Source organism: Anabrus simplex, chromosome 5 (assembly GCF_040414725.1).
Source record: "Anabrus simplex isolate iqAnaSimp1 chromosome 5, ASM4041472v1, whole genome shotgun sequence".
NCBI lineage: Eukaryota > Metazoa > Arthropoda > Insecta > Orthoptera > Tettigoniidae > Anabrus > Anabrus simplex.
Genome location: NC_090269.1, coordinates 201,698,060 through 201,713,262, shown reverse-complemented (window position 1 = coordinate 201,713,262; position 15,203 = coordinate 201,698,060). Strand labels below are relative to the sequence as shown.

The 15,203-nt window shown below is 36.8% G+C and overlaps 1 protein-coding gene across 1 annotated transcript in view; it reads left to right on the top strand.

Annotated features, from left to right (window-relative positions):
• The window catches only part of LOC136873913 (uncharacterized), a 210,435-nt gene that overhangs the window by 12,889 nt on the left and 182,343 nt on the right, over positions 1–15,203 (top strand). The window contains exon 2 of the mRNA XM_067147250.2: positions 11,294–11,614. Coding sequence (XP_067003351.2) covers positions 11,294–11,614 — 321 coding nt within the window. The remainder of the gene's footprint in view (positions 1–11,293; positions 11,615–15,203) is intronic.

Genomic DNA, 15,203 nt, shown 5'->3' with positions numbered 1-15,203 from the left:
TTTTACATATATATTTATATTCCGCGCAGCCACCGATAAAGTGAGATTGCCAAAATGATCGCCAACATCCGGTGACTGTTACAGCACTAGAAGAAGATGATATTTATTTCCTATATTTCAAATGCAGTAAGTTAACAGGAAGTGAGCTTCAGGCAGGTCAGTTTTGTTCGTCTGTGTGCCGGGTTACAGATACATTCTCTCTCACACAGATCCCGGCGCGTTCGTTATGTGACCGGCTGTTAATGGGTGGATGTGTGAATGCAGAGTAGAGCTTCGGTATATGAGGTCGTCAACAGATATTCATTTTTTCCTAGCATGAGCTAGATATTCAGATTGTAAAGATTAATGATAAATTCATTTTAGTAGAAAATATGTAATTAGCTCCTACAGTTCTAGTACAATAAAAAAATGTACCAGTGATAACAAAATCGAGAACAGTGGTCGCTACACTTCCCACCAGTCACAAGCTCTATGGAAAAAGTAAAGGTGAAGAAAATAATTGTTCTGGGGTTTTTAGAGCAGAAAGAGGTGAAAGAAGGTGCTGGGTGGAATGGGTCTATCTACTATATCAAAGATTAAGTTAAAACTTTAATAACATAAGTTTGCTTTTTGAAAAGAAATATAACCTAACAACTTTTCACTTAGTGAAGTAGCAATGACAAATTTGTATATTAAAATAGAGAACCCTAGGATAGGGAATTTAACAATTTTGGGCTTCAAGCTCCTGGTTTACAAATTTACAATTTCACAAAAATGGTATTATTTAGACAAGGACTGAAATCTCCCAAATTCAAGAGCACTTTGCTCCAAAGGTTACAAATCTATAGCCTTCCAGTGGCACCCCTCACTATTATAGGAAATTCACAATCTCAGAAGAGAGCTTACATGCTCTCCAACATTAACCAATTTCTTACAGCCCGGTTAAGGCAACATTACACAAAACCTTACAATCTCTGGCCTCTCTAGGCACAGTCTTAAAAAAAAAAAAATTACACAGGGGTATCTATTACCCAACCTACTGGGCCTTCGTGGAAAAAGAACAGTTTAAATTACTGGCCCAAACACAAACTGAATGGAGCGTACACTTGCTCTCCTAGAAAATTAAAAACCCTAATTGGGCTCTCGGCCCGATGATGCAGAAGCTAATCCCAAGCTACTGAGGTGACTAGAATGGAGGTTAATTTAACATTTTACAGCAAAGAGAAAAGGTTACAAAATCATAGTCACCTCAATCTAAGTTGAAGGAGAACTCGAGAGTGTAACGCACTCTCTATCCCCGATTTACAGTTTAAGATTTTATGAAATTTTACATTAGCCGAAAGAAAGTTTACAAACAAGTAGCAGGCTGTGATTTTGTTTCTAGAAACACAGAAGCAAGCAGTCACCGTAATGTAACAAGTACCACGAGGCATTTTAGTAGCAGTCAAAGGGACGCACCATCATTTAAATATTGTAAAAAGAAAACATCTCAGCACCTCAAGATTCTTGGAATGACGTCCCCTTTGACTAAGCTCTCATAAAATGATCTACTTCCAATGTAAAATTTGCTCGTCAAATCAAGACTAGTTTGAGGAAACGACCAATAGTTGGATTTCACCGTCTACAGCTAATAGATTACAGAAGCATGCCTCAAATCAACACATGAAGCAGAATAGTTCGAACGCATTTAAGATTTTAAGCTTTAGACACTATTGAGTTTCAATGGAATTTACGACTCAAATTTTAATACAATAAGTCAACTAACAATTGTTTTTTAAAAACAAAGAACTTGAGAATTTTAGCCAAATCTTGTTATTGTGAAGATATTACTGTGTTTTGGACGTCTAGTGTTGTTAGAATTAATGAATATCCCAATTTTAGCACTGTCATTTAAATTGTTAAACTGTCCATACAAATGTCTATGTTTACATATTTTACCACTTAGTTTTTAGAATCATAATTAAGTACAAATTAGTTATAAGCAAATTAACAATAACAGGTCTTAACCATGAGATAAATGACAAAGGCTGAGGATGCTTGAAACCAAGCGAAACATGTCCCTTTTAATGTAGTGTTGTAGCAAAGTGAACTTCTAACAACACAAAATCAATTGTATTGAAAAGGTGGAATAGAAAAATAAAAAATACAAATTTGTATGCAAATTATAGCAAATTTCAATACGGGTCTAAACATGCGATTAGTTACATGTAATAAAATAGTTATCCGCATCCGCAAAATGGTTATCCGCAGATAATTTAAATATTTAACTACAGTATATTACACCCAAGGTATTGAAACAGATAGACCTGTTATCATAATACAATAGGCCTGACACCTGGCACCATAACCCCTACAATCACAGGTTTATGAGGGATATATTCTCTTGCGACAACTTTACCTTTATTTCTTCCTTCCACTAATTGCCAGCAGGAACCAGTTAGGGCTAGGTCATAATTACGCCTTTTTGGTTTGAAGGCTCTTTTGTATATCACCATTCTCCCATACCAGTATCAAGGGTCGCCTAACCACAAGCAAAAACAAGAGTATACCTGAGTGAAAATCAGTAAACATCATTATTTAGAAATTATCAGCAAAATTATTTAGTAAATCAATGTATATCTTTAGTTTAATTTTGACGGTGACATTTATATTGTGACCTGCAAGTATAAAGTGCAGTAAAACACTGCTTGAGTACTGTGTGAACTGTTCCCAGTGTTAAGTGAAAACAGGCGAGCGCTCATCAAGATGTAACTTCGTGTAAATATTTAATTTCAGGGGTGATCATAACTTGTATTTGACTTGTATTAGTATTGTTTGTAATCTCCCCCTTGCCATCTTTTTTCACTATGTCTCAAGACTTAGCGACACATGCGGATGTTGTTAAAAGATTTTCCACTTTGGGATCTTCTGAATTTCTCTTTTTGAAGTTTGGCAGGTATGTACATTAGGGTTTGCCTTATTTTTCAAAGTTTTAATTTTGCAATGCATAGGTTATTGTTTTATTCATTTGGGCCTAAAACACCCGAAAACAATTTTTTTTCCTTATTTGGAACAGTGCAACCCGTGCCGACTCACGCGTAAACATGTCCATACAAGTTGCGTCACAAGAGTGGCGCGCTCTCATTGTTATTGTCACTTAGTTTTCGCCTATCGGGTAGCTGGCATGGATTGTTTTATATTTCAAAGATGTCAGTGGAACTAAGGAGCAATTAAAAAAGCATTTTCTTGGTTGGTGAACTAAATCATCAAATAACAGGCGCAAAATTACCATCAAGTTCTCGCAGTTCTATTTTTCAACATACGTGAGGTTAAGTTGACTGTTAGTGAAAGCGCAAATCTTGTCATTTGGGAGTGCAATCAATATATTCTGGGAAAAGGCTATAATACCTACCAGAGCTGTGCCTAATTGTGTTAAGAAGTTAGTGGATCTTTATCAGGTCTGGCGAGAACTGCAAAAAAATAGCAAGAAGATTCAGGATTTACATTGGCACCGCGAAGAGAACTTTCGACTTGAATTAGATATGTTATTCGATATTGCACATGCTGATGCTCTTGAAAGAATAAAAATTGGGTGTTGACAAAAAGTTGGCTGATATTGAAGAAAGGGCCAGGCTGAGAAAACTCGCAGAAGATAAAAAGAGACTAAAGCAAATGCCTTCCGCAAGCTCATTAGAATCTGTAACTTTAGATACACATGAAGACGTAGAAGAACAATCCACAAGCTCTGAAGAAAGCCTGGAAGAATCTCTGCCATCCACATCTCAATCTGTAAGTTCTTTAGCTACGTCGACAAGAAGAGGAAGAAAAGATTTTATCACATCTAAATTAGTTGCAACTTTAGACAGATGTCAACTAAGTATCAGAGATTCTGTTTATATAATTCGGTCTGCAGTAGAAGCACTTGGTCTTAGTTCTGACAATTACCCGATCAACAAATCTTCTATTCTACGCATTCCAACACAAATGAGAAAAGAGAGCGAGATCCATTAAATCCGATTTTCAGAATAACATGCCCGAAGTAGTTGCTGTTCATTGGGATGGAAAATTGTTACCTGCTCTGGACGTAAGAAGTTCTAAAGAAGAACGCCTACCAATTATTATTTCATATGACGAGGAAGAACAACTTTTGCTGTGCTGAAGTTAGACAACTCTTCCAGTAAAGAGCAAGCGAAAGCAGTGTCAAATGCCCTTCATGACTGGAACCTTGATGATAAGGTACAAATAATGTGCTGTGATACAACAGCATCTAATACAGGACGCTTGAACGGAGCTTGTGTGCTTTTAAAGCAAAAACTAGAAAGAGAGTTGTTACTCTTTCCTTGCCGCCATCATATTTACGAACTGGTGCTCAAAAGTGTGTTTGAATCAAAGATCCAACAAATCACTAGCTGTCCTAATATTCCGCTTTTCAGAAAGTTTAGAGACAACTGTGCCATCGAACCGTGCACTGATTTTGTCCAACAACATCTCTGTGAGGCAAATATTATTGAATTGGTGACTTTTTTTACAATGAGGTGGCAAAATCGACTGTACAAGATGATTATTGTGAGCTCATTGGCAAAAAAAACCCCCGCCAAATCAAGATTTTTGTTTTTTAGAGACCTTAAAAAAGATTACGAGAAAGTTGACAAGTTGATTTCCAATGCGTCTTTAAACAAGTTCAGTGAACACTTGTGGTACATGTCAGAGGAAATAGCCATCCTTTCAATTTTTGATAATGAAGTTGATGAGCAGACTAAAGGAAACATTGTAGAAAACTTACAAAAAGAAAGCTTTGATGATTCCAGAAAGAGATGTTCCATCGAAAGAAGAGATGTCTGGCTCTCTATATGGTATGTAGTAGACTAGTAGTGTTTAATCTGGTATTTAATTTAGAACTTATTTGTTTTATTTATAGGCACTACAAGTATATTTTATCTTGTTTCAGGGAAATCTTTGAGTGATTTTGTTTCTGTCAAGAGTAAAGATTTATTTCCACGACAAACTTGACAGTGGTTTCCTTCAAGAAATTGTATCTTCATGGAAAGACAATGTGGCGTTTGTGGAAGCTAAAAAGAAGGTTTCTACTTTAAAAGCAGTTAATGACATAGCTGAAAGAGATGTTAAACTAATGACAGACTTTCATGGTTTGATTACCGCAGATGAAGAACAGAAGCATTACATTGTGTGCAAGAACATAGAAAAATTTACCCAGACTGTAAAAAAAGGGACTTTGAAGAGGAAATATCCAAATGAATAACTATAAAAATTGTATCTTTTTGTTACTTACAAGAAGAGCATTATATACATTTCTATTTTCATATATATTTCTCTAAAATAATTGTTTTGAGTGACCATCTACAACTACATTTAAGAGACCCTTTAAGCAGCTATTTTCTAAAAATTTTAGGCCCCGTCGGCACGGGTTAAAATTAATGTAGGAAGTTGAAATTCTGTACTTGGGTAACTAATAGACTAATAAACACAATAACGGGGTATGCCTTTCAATAAATGAAAAAAAAAATTTTTCCCCTTTTAAGGGACACCCTAATGTATATGTTGTCCTAGACAATATAACACTGTTAATGTCTAGGACAAAAATAAATAAAATTAAAAAACTACAATTTAGAGATTGGGTGTAAATAATGATTAGGAGTAATTGTAATGTTTAATGTAGTAATAGATACATTAATTGAAACAAGAAAGGCATTCATATCAAAAATAATTTGGAATGCAATAAATTATTTCTCTCTCCCCAGTTCCAGGCAGTCCAGTACTACGGAATGGGAGTATTCTATTCTGTTATTCTGTATAACAATGTTCTCGCTTTTGCGTCACAAATTCTGCCCCGCAAGAGTTATTTTACATGTTGATAAAGCTGTCGACATAAGGCTGACGTAGGTCAGCACCATCAAATACCATTGAACTTAGCCGAGATCGAACCCACCCACTTAAGCTCAGAAAGCCAGTGCTGTACTGTCTGAAAAAGGTGAGGGAGGGAATTTATTAATTATTCGACAAGTTATTTTACTGAAGAACTCTTTTATAGAATTTTATTTAATCACAAAATATTTAAAAATACTGGGCCTAATTAGCTTCATCAATCCTTGTGTCCCTATGTCACTTTTCTTGATACACAAAACTATGAAATAAAATAACATTTAAAACAATAGACTGTAGGCCTAAATTAGCTTCCTCAATCCTTATGTCCCTTTGTCACTTTTCATGATGATACACAGAATTATGAAATAAAGTAACATTTAAAACGGTATTTCCTAAGGTGGAAACAGACTTAAAGTTACGTTTCTACATGAACGAATTACCGGAAACTGTACGAAGAAGTGCTTGAAGAGAGTCATCGATGGGTCACTCATTGTCTGTTACGGGATGAGCAAGTTCGGATTCAGACGAGGAAAACTGGTTATCACTTGATTCAATAGTCACTTTTCAGAGATATGAATTCTTCGAGCGCGTCTTCCGTCACTCCATCGTTCTGCCAGTACTCTTCCTCACTGTTACGAATGTGGGAACAATATCCTTCCCATCTTCTTTGCTAATAGGAGAAATTGCAGTTATCGTTACTACTTCGAACCTTATCATGGAAATGTCCCCGGTAACACTGCTTTCCTATACAATCATCTTTGCCTTCGCCAAAGCCAGTTCAATGTCATTAAACTTGCACATGTAAGGCGGCAAACGGGACCTTTCTTAATTTCAATCAAATGGAAGAATTCCGATTTTCTCATGTCCTCACCGTATGGCACATTGTTCCTTTCTAGCCAGGTTTTTATTTTCTTCTTAACAGCATACTTTTTGGGGGGTTTGTTCTGTTGCACACGGTGATACGAAGCATTATCTAACTCCATAACGCTGTTTGTAGGGAGGCTAGGCAACAGCTTCTCACAAATCCACTTCTCAGAATTTTCGGTGTTCATCTGGCCATGATAATCTCGTGAAGATTTCCCGGACTTAAAAATAAGCAACGCTCCTTCCAGGAACCCATCTTCACAACCCGCGTGTACAATGATTAAGCGGTTCGATGATCCAAGAGCATCTACAATATTATCAGACCTTAATACAAAATCAACGTGGCCGACGCATCGGTGTATTGTAAACACGCATGTGATACATAAACATAACGTTCTGATTATCGTATTGAATTGCTAAGTTGTCAATAATAACGAAAATAATACTTTACTTTGGGTAATAGACCAATACCATCTAGAAATAGCCTATATTTAGATAAGCAATAAGTGGAAAATTCAAAATATAAGTCCTTCCTATGAACTAGTATGGTCCAGGAAAGAGGTAATGTAGTCTTGCATTCTAAAGTATCAGTCCTGGGGAATATCTGATGTGTTTCAAAGTGTGGCAGTTTCAGTTCAATCAGTCAATCACAAATGATCTGAATTTAGGGCTGTCGTCCAAGTGGCAGATTGCGTGTCAATTGTTTACCTAGTATTTTATTAAAAGATTTCAAAGAATTCGATATAGTAGGGGTAAGTTATTCCTGACCATAATCCTTCTTCCTATAAATCAATACTTGTTTTAGAAAGACATTTATTTGAATTATCTTTATATTACCATACGCTTTTGTATACAATAACCTACCTCGTTCAAGAAGTTTACTAGAAACCTAACCTTGTCACGAATTTCAATTATCTCAAAACAATGATTCTGATAATGACTCATCAAATTTCTATACATCTGTTTCACTTCAGATAATGAATAGGAGAATCGATTTGGAGTTCTCTGGTGCGATATGCATTTTCGTATCAAGCACTTGAACACCCAAATCGTTGGCAACATAAATACGCACTGTGACAGTATATCAGTTGATAACTTGTCCTTTAATTTAACAAAGAATATATAATCTTCATTCACAGATAAAGTAAATAGCTTTATTTCTGTTTATAACCTCATTTTTAAAATCCTCGAAATGAATAGTAATTGAGAAATCTACTAGGATATGCACCAACACTGACATTTGGCCTTATCCGAAGAAAAAAAAAAATCTCTTCAAGTACACAGAAAACATCCTCTCTGTTGACAAATTTATCGTTGAATGTTTTAATGCACCCTAATAAGTTATTTGTAACTACAAAATCATCACTGTGCATTAAGTACACTTGATCTGAATGTTGAGTGCATCTGCTGTAATATGAATTAAATCCGGACACACAATACGTTCGACACGTCCTAATATATCAAAATAGTTTTAAAACCAAATTTCAATAAATACATCACTACACTATCATTTCCTTACCAAACCAAATGAACAGAAAGATCTAAACTGATACTTCCCACGTGCTTATGTTTACATTTGAACAAACTGATTGCGTCGCCATTTTAGCTAATATCGAAAGCTGCATTAAGGTCTGATATATTGTAGTTGGTCTTGGACGAGCTTCTGTTGGTCATAACACCAGGTTGATTGCCACATTTTCAGCACTTATTAAATGTTAAAATAATATCTACCAGTGTTTCATCTATATAAACAATGGAACGATTATCTCTTCTGTAATGCCCCATAGCTCTTATATACCTACAGCGTCAACTGACAATGTTTGGGTACTCCCAAAATTTTTCTGAAATTCTGACACTTCTTCCACTTAAATCCCATATCTTTTAAAATTCGCCTCAAGGCGTGAACGTCCCACGGAAATTCGGTTTTGTTCTTGATGGTACTCAAAAGCTTGGGGCATGTAGGCAGTTTCTTCTGGACTACATAAAAGTCTTTAATTACTTCTCTTGTTACTCCTCTATTAAAACTATCACAATGCACTTTTCTTTTTTTTGGGCTGTGAGCGGTGCTTCCCTGGTGTTGATAGTGATGCATCGCCAGCTGCTGTACTTTCCTTGTGAATTCTACTCACTGTGCTGACTGAAATGCCAGTGTAATTAGATACACGCAAATTCGTTTGCCTCAGTAAGTGTTTCACTTGCCTTTCTTGTGCCTCTTCATCACATTCTTGGATAACATGTCTGATAACCTCCCTAGCTTCGCTGTGTACAGTCTTTCCTTTCTTCTGGGAGGGTTCCATAATAGTAATACAGAGTAGTACAATAACATACATGTTTTATAACACTGTTTTATAAAACACTGTTCAACACTTACAACACACAGACAAAATTAACGCTACCGAACTGTTCGACTGGCCACTGGTATCACCCCATTAAATAAGAGAAATTTATTCCACACGGCACATTGCAACACAGGCACAAGCAAGTATACAATGCGTGTGGTGAGGTCCACGAACATTTACTAACTTTGATGAGCTGGGTCATTGCTGGCTAGCTGGCTAACGATACTTTAAGGAAGAGCCATAGCCAAGGCAACAGAGAGAGAAAGTTGCTCCCCCGTGTCCCACCTCGTCCTGCTAGTCATCTCTTAAGCTCACATCTATAATGTCTTCAACTTCTGCAGCATAGTGACTGTCCCGCTTGGAAACAACATACGTATATTTTGTTGAATCTTGTGTGATACCGGACATGTCAAACTGCACTTCCGCCTGAGTGAACCATAACGCTGGCTTGTCTGGCCAGAAAACAGGTAACGTAAGTCGTACACGACTTACAACAGCACTAATCTGTGAGGGTGATGATTGCAGCGTTTGCTGTTGTAAGAGGCATTTTTGCTCTTGTAATTGCTGTAGCTGCTGTTGTAATTGCTTCGTAGCAAAAGCTGTTACTAGCATGTGAAAAGTACAGACTTTTTGGTGGAAAATATTGCACAATATCACAGTCTGTTGGGGTTATCAATGTGGGGATTATTCCACTGAACTTGCTAGCTACAATAAGGATGACCCCATAAAATAAGAGAAATTTATTACACACGGCACATTGCAACACAGGCACAGGCAAGTATATAATGTGTGTTGTGAGGTCCACTAACTTTCACTCACTTTGGTGAGCTGGGTCATTGTCTGGGGTTGGCTTGGTGCAGCTACTTACTTTCTCTCGGAGGTGCTGCATCCACTGTCTTCAGATGGTGGAATGTTGTTTTGGCACCCAGCATGGCTTTCTACCCTCATGGCCGTTGATGGAGAGCTGCCTCTAGGTGCCTGCGGAGGAGGGATGTGGTTTCACCGCACATCCATAACCTCCGTCATTTTGGAATTTTATTTTTCACCCTTTCTCACCCCCATGCTGACAGGAACTGAACTTGGACTAAAATGGCATCCAGAGTGTTGCTGTTCTTCTCAGCGACCCCAAAACTATGAATTGGTGGTTGACCAATAAGCAAATCAAGCAAACTTTCAGTTTTACAAGATCGTAGCCATGGCATGAATTACAGAGGCATGACTTTGTTTCCATCTGTGGATCTTGAACTTAAATGGCATTCATTGTGTCACTATTCATATCAATGAGCCCGAAAACTATGGATTCAACACTAATACGGTCGTTTTTGATTATTTTCATAAGCCATCCACCCTCATGCCTAGTGGTTGCTGGGAGTGTTTTACCCCCACATTTTTTTTTTTCCCACCAAGTGAGTGGCTGTGCTGTTTGGGTTACGTAGCTGTCAGCTTGCTTTTGGGAGATAGTGGATTCAAATTCCACTGTCGGCAGCCTAGAAGGTGGTTTTCTGTAGTTCGCATTTTCACACCAGGCAAATGCTGTGGCTGTACTTTTAGGCCATGGAGGCTTCCTTTCTACTCCTAGCCCTCTCCTATCCCGTTGTTGCCATAAGAATTAAAGCAAATTGTAATTTAAAAAATATTTTTCTTCAGATAGTAAGTCATATGTACACTAAGTTTAGTTGAAATCGCTCCGTGCGTTCCCGAGCTATGTCAGAATACGCACGCATATGCATACATACAATATTTGATTTTAGAATTACTTAAAGTTGACTGAACTTGGAGATCTATCAATGCTTGATGGCTCATCTCCAGCTAATTATAGAAGAATAAAAAAAAGGAAGCAAATCAGTCCAGTAGAACGGCTGGACTGACTGGATAAAAGTTTTTTCAGTTAGTATTTTAAATATATGGATGGTACGTTTAACTGTATTATTCAGCATGTTCACATTCCATACCCGTTTTTCCAAGCATGAATTACTCAACTATGCAGTATGTCAAGTTAAGAAGTATTGTTTTGAAGATCTCTGGCAATTTAACTGTGCTAGTGTATCAGGACCTGAGTAAATTTATATTCAGAATTTGAGCTAAAAGACTTAGCTTCTTGCACAGTGAGTGGAGGTGGTTTTGTATAATTGCAAGATATTGCTTGTAAGTTTTGAGAGGCTGTGTACATTGTTGTAGTCTTTCTATAATTTATCTTGCATATGCATCCTTTGTTTAAAAATATTATACTCGTACCTTTGAATTTTCAGACTGATGCTGTGGAAGAAGCTAATCTTTATCCAGAAAGTGTGTTGAGTGTCGAAGATTCCTTGGGATACAATTCCTCCCAACAAGGTGAAGAATATTGCGAAAGATTTGTTTCAGAAAATCAGTCATTTGAAGCCAGTAAAGAAGAGTTGAAGCATTCTGATAAAATGAACTCTCAACAGAAAATGTTCCCTCAGCAGTACTGCCTTAGATGGAAATATCACCATAACAACCTGCAAGTTATGTTCAGTCAGCTGTTGGAAAGGGAAAGTTTTTGTGATGTCACACTAGCTTGTGAAGGAAAGACACTGCGTGCTCATAAGGTAAGTTTCTCATTGTACAAAATTGGAAAGCTTTTTACCGGTATAATTGAAAATGTTTATCTTATCAACAGTTATTTGACAGTATATGCTGTCTGAAAAATTTTGCCAGCTGAGTTGCTTAAAGAAGTTTACCTCAGTTCCAAAGTACCAGCTTATATTTCTTCATTTAACACATTTTGTACAGCTTCTCAGTAGGGCATTTACATGCCTGGACAGACCATTTTCATCTCTCTCCCACCTTTTACAAAATACTTAATAAAATTTAGCATTGCTGCTATATTGTAACAGTTGAAAATATGAAATTTTACATATACTTCTAGTAGACTTTGAGAGTATGGTATCTAGTATTGGTACGGAGACAGACTTCACTGAAGTAAAGAAATGAAGCGAGTGTGTGTGGGACATTGTTATATAAAATAACATGTCCTGACTGACTGACTGACTGACTGACTGACTGATTACTGGACATAAAGAAATGAAATTTTGGGGATGCATTTATGTTAGAGTGTAGGTGATCACTAAGGGAGGATTTTTGGATATTCCACCGCTAGGGGGGGGTGAATTGTTTTAAAGAGTATATCCATGTCTCAAAAACGTTAAGACGTAAAAATTGGTATTTGGTTTCTCCTTTAAAAATAAAGAAACAAATATTTTATTTTTGGAAAATCCAATTAATGGAGGTGAACAGAAGTGACAAACGGTTTGCATATTTAAAGTGACAATATCTACAGTATATCTCAGAAACATAACATGTTATAGACGTAAAAAATGGTATTTGGAATCTCCTGTAAAGGTAAAGAAACACAGGGAATTTGTTTTCAGAAAATCCACTTACATGGAAGTGAAAAGTGGGGTGTGTGTGTGTTTAAAATGAGCATGTTACAAATATGAAAATTGGTACTTTTAATCTCTTTTAAAAATAAACATGTATTTTTTGTTTTTGGAAATACCACTTGAGGGGGGCGGGGGGGTAAAAAGGACGGAAAAGGAGGTTGAGTTCTTTTTATTAGGATGCTGACATCTCAAAAACTGATGATGTTACAGACGTGTAAATTGGTGTTTAGAGTCTCCTTTAAAAATACATATTTTTTTGCTTTCAGAAAATTCACTGGAGTGGGAGAGGGGTGAAAGAATTGAAAAATTAGGTGAATTATTTGTATGAGGATATTTTTATCTCAAAAACTAAAAATGTTACAGACATGGACATTGCTATTTTTATTCTCTTTTAAAGATAAACATGTAATTATTTTTGGGGAAAACACTTAAATATGGGAGGATACTGATATCTCATAAACAGAAGATGTTGCAGGCGTGAAAATTGGTATCTAGAGTCTCCTTTAAAAATACTTTTTTGTTTTTGGAAAGTCCACTTAAGGGGGGGGGGGGGGGAAGGGAGTGTAAGAATTGAAAAATTAGTTGAATTTTTTGTATTAGGCTACTTATTATCACAAAAACTAAAGATGTTACAGACGTGAAAGTTGGTGTTTGGAATCTCCTTTAAAAATAAAGAAACGTACATTTTGTTTGTTTTCAACTTGAGGGAAGACTGTTTCTCATATGTACAATTCTACATTGCATGGTCATTTCAGCACCAAAAGGCAATCAATACTACAAACGTGGTTTACAAAGAGTTTCTGGGGTAAGTGAAACTCAATTTATCAGTGAGTTTTTATACTTTAGGGATTTTCAAATAATGTCTTAGTAGAGTACCGAGGAATGATTACTTTTATCAAATTACTAAATCCACTGCAAGTAGAAAATATGAGTTTGAAAATTTGGTGTGCAGTCCTGTACATTTTTTATCAGGTTTTTGAACTATTTCTGTTAACATCAATCCTAAATTCTTCTGTTCGGGGACACCATTTGATTTCCAGGTTTGAATAATTGAATTCTTTTTAAGGCCGTGGCGCCACACGTATAACTTTGCTCATGTGTAGTTTTGTTGTTAAAAATCTGATGTAGCATATGATTTCATTTTCTAGGTAGCACTTAGACATGAATTTACTGTAAATAGGGAAAATGTTGGACAGTAAGTAATAAATGATAATGTTATTTGCTTTATGTCCCACTAACTACTTTTACAGTTTTGAGATGTCGTGGTGCCGGAATTTTGTCTTGCAGGAGTTCTTTTTTACGTGCCGGTAAATCGACCAACACGAGGCTGATGTATTTGAGCACCGTTAAATACCACCGGACTGAGTCAGGATCGAACCTGCCAAGTTGGAGTCAGGGTTCCAGTGCCTCACTCGTCTGAGCCCGGCGGACGGTAACTAGGGCTACGTGTATCTGATGCTTTGCTTTGTTCTGCTGGTGTATTGGTTTTGCGAATTGGAATTTCACTGTCACTACCGCCCGAATCTCATTTGGGAATAAGTTCATCACCAGAATAGTCATTATGCTATGTAACGTATTTTCGTCTGCCAGAAACCTTGTTTTATAAGCCGTGCTTACGAACTATTAACACTGCACACTGAAAGCGTAATGCATTGGAATTTCATTCTCATTTTCACATGAAAAAACTGGAAAGAAACTACAGTATATTTTTCATCTTGCAGGCCTTATATTTGTGCCCAGAGGTAGAGGGCACTGTGTCACAAATACAGTCAATTCTTGATTATCCAGGGAAATGGTGGCAGGAAAAGTGCATGAATAATTAGGAATACAGTACAGTAAAACCTCAGTGCATCGTTTGTGAAGGGGGAAGGGGAAAAATAGCGATGGATGTGGGAAAACGATAAGTGAATTATCTAATCTTGTAAATATTTTGTATTAAGAACTTGTCTACCATTAATTCTCACATTGATCTGATTTTTAACATGAAAGCCTTTGATTGCTTCTAATATACAACCCCTGAGCCCATAATCCTTTAGTAATTATCAATTTGCACAAGGGAGAACTTTTGGAGTAATTAAAGCTCATAAGATGTCTTAATAAATTGAAACTTTACGTTAAATACTTCTTTGTATTTCAAATAAGCACAGAACGTATCATTCTCTCTTCAGATATTTTACCAGCAGACTTACTGAAAGAGGGTTTTCCAGATTGAAATAAGCAAATTACCAAACTGAACTGAAGTTTGGTAACAATGACAAAATTCTTCAGATGTCTCTTCCATTTGAAGAGACAATAACAAAGTTTATCACACAAAACATAGATGTGATTGAGAACAAGCTCATACACAACAAATCTCTATACAAGTCAGAAAACCGGGCGAGTTGGCCGTGCGCGTAGAGGCGCGCGGCTGTGAGCTTGCATTCGGGAGATAGTAGGTTCGAATCCCACTATCGGCAGCCCTGAAAATGGTTTTCCGTGGTTTCCCATTTTCATACCAGGCAAATGCTGGGGCTGTACCTTAATTAAGGCCACGGCCGCTTCCTTCCAACTCCTAGGCCTTTCCTATCCCATCGTCGCCATAAGACCTATCTGTGTCGGTGCGACGTAAAGCCCATAGCAAAAAAAAAAAAAACAAGTCAGAAAATGTCCTGCACTATCCCACAGGAGAACAAGGTATTTTCTCCTTCCAGAAGCACCCCTTAACGTTCTAAATTGGTTTTGTATTTTAAATACCTGTGCATAGCTGGTTCAAACT